The sequence below is a fragment of the Gavialis gangeticus genome, unplaced genomic scaffold (genome assembly GCF_001723915.1).
Source record: "Gavialis gangeticus isolate Ggan-Ray unplaced genomic scaffold, GavGan_comp1, whole genome shotgun sequence".
In the NCBI taxonomy this organism is placed as follows: domain Eukaryota; kingdom Metazoa; phylum Chordata; order Crocodylia; family Gavialidae; genus Gavialis; species Gavialis gangeticus.
In genome coordinates, this window is record NW_017728996.1 from 48,959,309 (window position 1) to 48,966,041 (window position 6,733).

Consider the following 6,733-nt stretch of genomic DNA (forward strand, 5'->3'; position numbering starts at 1 on the left):
AGTGGCTGTGCAAGGAACACCACAGTAAATACCTCTGCAGACAGCATAACAAAGCCACTTGCTTGGTATAAACAGTGCACATTTAACACACTACATTCACACAAGCTCAGGAGACCACATGCCTAGGCAGTTCTAGCCATAGTGAGGATACATGGGGAGGAATCTTTGTCCCTGCTAAGAATCAGCTGGAGCCTTCCCCCACTCAAGCCTTCCCCTGTTTGCATATTTATATGCGCTGCAGTTGACTCTGTTTTTACAGCCTGCCTCATCAGGACAGGCAAATGCCTTACAATTTCCATTCCAAGCAAGATCCCAACCTAAACTGAAGGCCAGATTTTTAAAGGTATTTAAAAATACCATCTTCAATGGGAGCAAAGTATCTAAATACTTCTAAAAACCTGGTGTTAAGCATACATGTAAGGGAATAACCCCCCCTTCACATGGGCTTTGCTCTCAAAGGACATGGAACAATGATGTCCTTTACAAGCCATTTATTAGCTGGGTGGGGGAAGGGGGAAGAGGGGAGTGAACAAGCTGGTGTCACTACCATACACAGGTACTCGGCACAGTAGCGTGTCCAAACAACCCCTGTGCCAAAACACTGGGTATTAAAATTAGCATAATTCTATCAGCCTGTTCCCCTGCACTCTCTCAAATCACCAAGATTACTCACCCTGCTGGAGGTGGGGAAAATATCCACCTTGGAAAAGTTCCTTTCCAAAATGGCTTTTCTGGCAGAAGGGCCAACATAGCAAATACACCTCCTTCCCCAAGACATGGGCATCATTCACAAAGCAAGCAAAAAAAAAAAATCCAAACAAAAAACCAAACACCCAAGAAACAAAAGCCAGAGGGCAATAAGCAAGTACTGGCATAGGACTGCCAAGTAGCCAATACAGGTGCTGGGAAGAGCATGGGACTCTTTATACCTGCTCTCAAAAGGCAGAGCCTCAATCTTCACAGGCTCAGTAGCTCTAGAAGGCAGAATCTTAGCTCCAATTGTTTTCATGGAGGAAAAATATAAAATCAAAATAAAGGAAAAAAAAAGAGTAACAAAAACATTTCTACATGATTATGGGATGCTGCTCCCCAAAGGGGCCCCCAAGCTGGGCAGAAAGGGTTCTCCTTAATGAACTGAACCCCAGATCATTCTCATTATCTTGTAACTCTCCATACTAGCTGACAGCCACTTGCATCAGCAAACAAAACCTTCCTCCCTCCTCAACAGCCCTCTGGCTGGTGACCAGGTGCCAAACAGCCAGTGCTGCCTTCCCCAGCCAAAAAGACACCAGCTGCCTGCACGTTCTTTCATACGATGTCATGAGAGAGTGAAAGCATCTTGCAGGAACATTTTGCTCCCTTCACTTTGTGTTTAATACGTACGTTTCTTCTGGAAGGAAAAAGAAAAGTCTGTTCCCCCCACCCCAGAACTTCACATCCTTAAGGCGTCAAGAGTTTGCTAGTCAGGATCCATTAGACAGCTTGTTCGATGGGGTTCTACCCCCACCTCTCCCCTCTGAGCTGCCTTGTGGGATCAGCTCTAGGTTGAGTGCAAGGGGATGACAAATTTGCAGCCAAAGGGCGAGTGGTAGTTGATTCCCACTTCCTGAAAGACTTTCTGTGGGATGCCGATGTCACACAGGTACACCCGCCCTGCCCTTTCCCCCAGAGGCAGGGGCAAACCCAAGGCAAGAGACCACTTGGCATCGATGCCCTGCTCCATTTCACACATGGGAGGGTCTATACTGAGGACAGGTGCTCGGTTCTTGTTAGCCCAATCCACAGCTGCTTTGTACCATGGCTGATCTCTCAAAAAGGCATTTTCATGACAATCCAGGCAGTTTATCACCAAGTCAACAGGGGTATCAGGGAGATCTGAAAGGGAAAGAGACATCTCAATGCAAAGCAAGGATCAGGGTAGGAAAGACCTGAAAGCCATGTACTGAGTAAGGCCCAGATCCCTCCCTCCATTCCTGAAAATCTAACAGTTCTTCCAACCCAGCTAGAGGCAGCCACCTAGAAACGGTCCACTGTAGTGCTCAGGATACATTGGTAGTTTGGCACAGGTGCTCCCACACCATCTGTCCTCATAACTCAAGAGTCCAGGGATTGTGCATGGTCACCATACTGGTGAACAGTAGTTTGGGCCCATGGACAAAAGGGTAATTCAGCCTGTGGTTGAGAATCAGTTTGGTTCCCAGGCTTCTGGAAGAGTATCCAATTCATGGAAGCCATCTGAAGAGGTCATCTACTAGAACAGCTCTATCAGCAACTTTTGATTACTCAGTGATACTGCAAACGACACCTGGTTCCAAGATAAAGAGCCCAGCTGAGTAAGGCCCAGTCAGCAGAGTGGTGTCCTATTACTTATCCCCCTCCACATAAGGAGGACACTTCCTTAAGTGTTAGGCTTAAGCATTGATGCTTTTTAACACTGTCTTTATCTGACCAGCTCCCAGAGTTTATTGCAAAGACATTTCACAAACAAGTCAACACTTTGGTAGAGTCACCCAACATATGCTTTCGCTCAGTTGGTCCATCACCATTGTGTAAGTATCAAAGATATGTTTCTGTCCCTTAAAAGCTGTTACCCAAAGGGATCCATCCACTCAAAAAGCAAGACAGGCAAGAAGCATTCGCTAACAAGAGGATGAATCTGTGCAAAGCAGGTATTCTGAAGAGCATTCCCATAGTGGGAATCCATTTCCATGCACTCCTACCTTGTCTGGTGTAGCTGCCCGTTGCTTCATTTTATATGTGGAACATTATCTCTTCAAGAGCAAGACTAACTCTTTAACATGGATGGGTAGAGCACCTGGCACAATGCAGTACTGTGAACTACCTTAATACAAAAGGCTCTATACACGGCAGAAAAATGCAGTCCAGCCCCCCACCAGACAAAGGTCGATTCCCTCAGACTTTTATTACACTGTATCAGTTCATACTAGAGCAGTGGTTTTCAAACTGGGTCTGCAGAACCCTGGGATTCCAGGATAGGTCATCAGCAGGTTCACAAAGAGAATGGGAGTAATGGTGCAATGAGGTGGTGCACTGCCACAGCCAGGTTTGGTGGCCTGGCTCTGTCCCCACTTACAGAATAGCGGTAGGGGTTTCACGGCAAAAAAGAGGTGGAATTAAAGGTTCTGTGACTTTAGGAAGGTTTGAAAGCCAGCGCAGTAGAACAAGAGATCTGCACTTAGCCAACCCTTGGGTTTAGTTCACCAAATACATTTCAGCTACTTTTTGTTAGGTCAAGCACATTAACTTGATTATCAGTTATTCAACAAGATAGACAATTCTCTGAAGAGAGATTCAGAGGTTCAACAGATTTACAATGAATCTAGTAAGGGTCTATTTGTATTGGGGATATATGTATCCATGCAGCTACATAAAAGGTCCTCTGTAGTATAGACCAAGGGTTGGCAATTTATAGTCCATGGGCTAGATTGAGCCCAAAGGGAGATTATATCTAGTTTGTCAGACTGTGATAGCAGCAGTGGAGGTAGCAGTAAAAATCATCAGCATCCAGCATTCAAGGGGTGTCCACCTTCAGACAGAGTTGAGTTAACTCGGTCCACCATTGCTCAAAGGCTGCCAACCCCTGGTATAGACAGGCTCCAAAACAAAATCATCCACAGGAGTGTAAAGGGAGGAAATGCAACTTGCCGACACTAGGTGGAGCCACTGGATTGGGGATACGACACAACATCAAACTAGGTTTTTGTATTCATCAGATGGACATTAACTTACATGAACTATGAGGGCCACAAAGGTCTTTGGGGCCTGCATGCTTCACTTATATGCAAAGAATTAATTCCAGCACCAGCCTCAACTCACACCCAGCCTTCATAGGCTTGCGCTGCTCACCTTTGACACTGGAAACTTGCTGGCCTTGTGTCTTGCTGAAGAGGTTCAGCTCATTGGTGATGGGTTCCAGCATCTTGACAAAGTTGGGCAAGAAAAGGATGATGTGAACGTCATGGTTGGAAAGATGTCGCCCACAACTGATTCCCTGGGCCCCCTTCACGTGGGGACCACACAGCAAAGCTACTGTGGGCCGCTGGTGAACATTTTTAGGATTCAGCCTGCAAGACAGTAGGGTAAATCATTAAAACCAAAGCGTCCCTGCAAGAGACTGAAAACAGCACCTAGAACTTCACGTGCCAGTGGAGTTTCACAGATTTCCAAGTATTCAAACCTCTGGAAATGAGCAATCCAGAGTTCTGCCCACTCTGCAAAGCCAGACACACATCATCCTCAACTTGGTCATCACTAAATGCACTGGATGAACACTGCCCCATTTGTTGTGTCCACAGTGGAGCCTTCCAAGCCATGAACTGCAGGAGAAAGATCTTAGACCACCTAAGAGGACCTCAATCCCAGCTCATGGAAAATCTTCCATAGCATTAAGAAAATGAGGCATAGAAATGCACTGAGGGCTCATAATGTCTTCTTTGATCCATGGACTGCTGATGCCAAGTAAAGAGCAATCATCTTTTTTAAAACCCTAGACACAGGCTGTACGTGCTACATGTTACCCTTATCTCCTGCACCTGAAAAGGTAAACTGCTAACTCAAGAGTGGACACACAGGTGGTACTTGGGGAGAATGTGCTTAAGCTATAACAGTATTCTGGGATCAGCACTGGTCCTTGTATAACACACAAAGGGAACCCATGCCTTGAAAGCATGCTAGAGGGAGAAGTTAGAAACACTGTCACAGCTTCAAACTCAAGGAAGCCTAGAACAGAGAAGCCCAATGGACTGCAACCCAATACACCACAGCAGCTTGTCACGGGAGGACTGAGGCGCAAGCACATCTCACTGACTCATGCCTATAGGCATGCCTCAGGGTGCAGGAATCAGCTAGTGACAGCAAATCTCACTGATACCCAATAGATGTCAAGCAGAGAGGGATATAAACAAGAATGACATAGGGAAGTTTTGCCCATGAAGTAACCTGGAATACTGCCTAGTTTTTTATGGCCATGTGCAGGCTGCTGCATGAATCACAGGGGAAGGTTTGCACAGCTTTCTATGATACGGGATCAACATGGAGATGCAGCCACATCTGGCCACTTGGATTAGCAGGGACTTGCAAGTACAGGACAACAAGGTGAGATTTCTGTTGGGAAATTGTGACATACATTAGTTCTTCACCTGGCAAGTGAGCCATGGTCCAAAAGCTCTGTTCAGATTAAAAATGGGGAAGATTCACAGCCAGTTCTGAGGCAACCTGCTTACCTGTTGGGTCCTCCCAGTAGACTCAGTGCCATCTGGCTGGCACAGACCCCCGTCATCTCCAGCCTCCGCTCCAGTGTCAGCCCATGCTTCTCAGCAACTGAAAGCAGCTTTTTGTGCAATTCGTACGACACACTTGGAACAACCAGCCCAGAGTCTACAATTCAATGGAGGAGAGAAGGAAATAACACAAATTAGTGATGCTTTCAGAGGGTCCATTAAGAACATGGAGCACATCTACCGGAATAGTGATAGTGGTAGTGAAGACGTCAGTGGTCTCTGCAAAACAGCTGCGTACCCCTGAAGGGTGGATCAAGCAGCTGTGATCCCAGTAAGCTCCAGCAACTTTCAAGAGGATGTCATCTGCATTTGAACTAAATAACCAAGTCTATTTTGCATGTATTTTCCTTTGCCATAGAAACTACCTCTGCAAGAGGCATGAGCGCAGCTGTTTTTCTGCAGCTGGTATGTTCCTCATGAGCCCAGAGGGAAAAAAGCTGGGAAGCAAAGCGCAATCACTGACAAGGAAGGGAGTTCTTTGGCTATTACTGGGACCAATGGTCCAGAACCTGGGGTGGGAGAAAGAAAAAGAAAAAAAAAAATTACTGTCTGCAGCTTGCTCCTGGAAACTCAGCAGCAGAAACAACTTTCCCCTATGTGGACACTTGTCTTCACCAACCAACAAATCTCTGCTAAGGGAAGCAGCAAGTCTGAACAGAGCAGCCTTTGTGAACTACACTGTGAGGAAGCCACCTTCCCCAGAAAATTTGCTCTAGCCACCTGTACCAAGCTGCCACTCCCACAAACACCAATATTTTCCCCCCTCTATTACCTACAAGGTTGAAGAGCAGCTGCACAGTTTCCAAGAACTACCCTGCAGTTTTGATACCACCCTGGAATTGCAAGGATGGAACAGCCAGTGGCTGTAAGTGGAAGACATGAGCAGAAAAGACAGCTTTGCATGTGACAGCAGCATATTAAAGTCAGCAAGTTTCCTATGACCGGGCTTCAGAAGAATCCAAATAAATTTCTCTTTCTTCAGACTACCTTATTCATTAGTTTGAGAAGACCCTCTACAATCCCAAACTATTAAGTCTCTGCAGCAGCACATCACCTGCAGGAATAAAACAATGTTCTCACATCCCATGCTCATGTGCTACTGACCATCCCAAAGCACCGATTCCAGTATCTCCAAAAGCCTTGAATAGTCTTCTCTACCTGTGGTTAATCCCAACTTGGCAGGATATGGTGGCTTTCTAGGCTGAAAATGTTTTACCACTAAGCTGCAGAAGTCATTGATCTACACTGTGGAACCAACGTGGCAGCAGTTCCATCAAGTTATTCACTCCACTTGTTATACCACACACCCTTATCCTCCATCTGCCTGTTCAGACTACAAACTCTTTGGGGCCTGGACTGTCTGTTGATCACACAGTACATGGCACAATTGCCGGCCCTTTGTTGACCCCTGACAAAAATGTGGGGGGGGGGGG

General features: G+C 46.2%; 1 protein-coding gene across 1 annotated transcript in view; it reads right to left on the reverse strand.

Annotated features, from left to right (window-relative positions):
* Positions 1 to 920: 920 nt before the first annotated feature.
* Positions 921 to 6,733, reverse strand: part of EDC3 (enhancer of mRNA decapping 3) — a 51,563-nt gene continuing 45,750 nt past the window's right edge. Inside the window, exons 5-7 of the mRNA XM_019504465.1 lie at positions 5,244 to 5,397; positions 3,868 to 4,085; positions 921 to 1,875 (exon numbers count right to left, since the gene is read on the reverse strand). Of these exons, the coding sequence (XP_019360010.1) occupies positions 1,541 to 1,875; positions 3,868 to 4,085; positions 5,244 to 5,397 (707 nt within the window). The 3' untranslated portion in view covers positions 921 to 1,540. The remainder of the gene's footprint in view (positions 1,876 to 3,867; positions 4,086 to 5,243; positions 5,398 to 6,733) is intronic.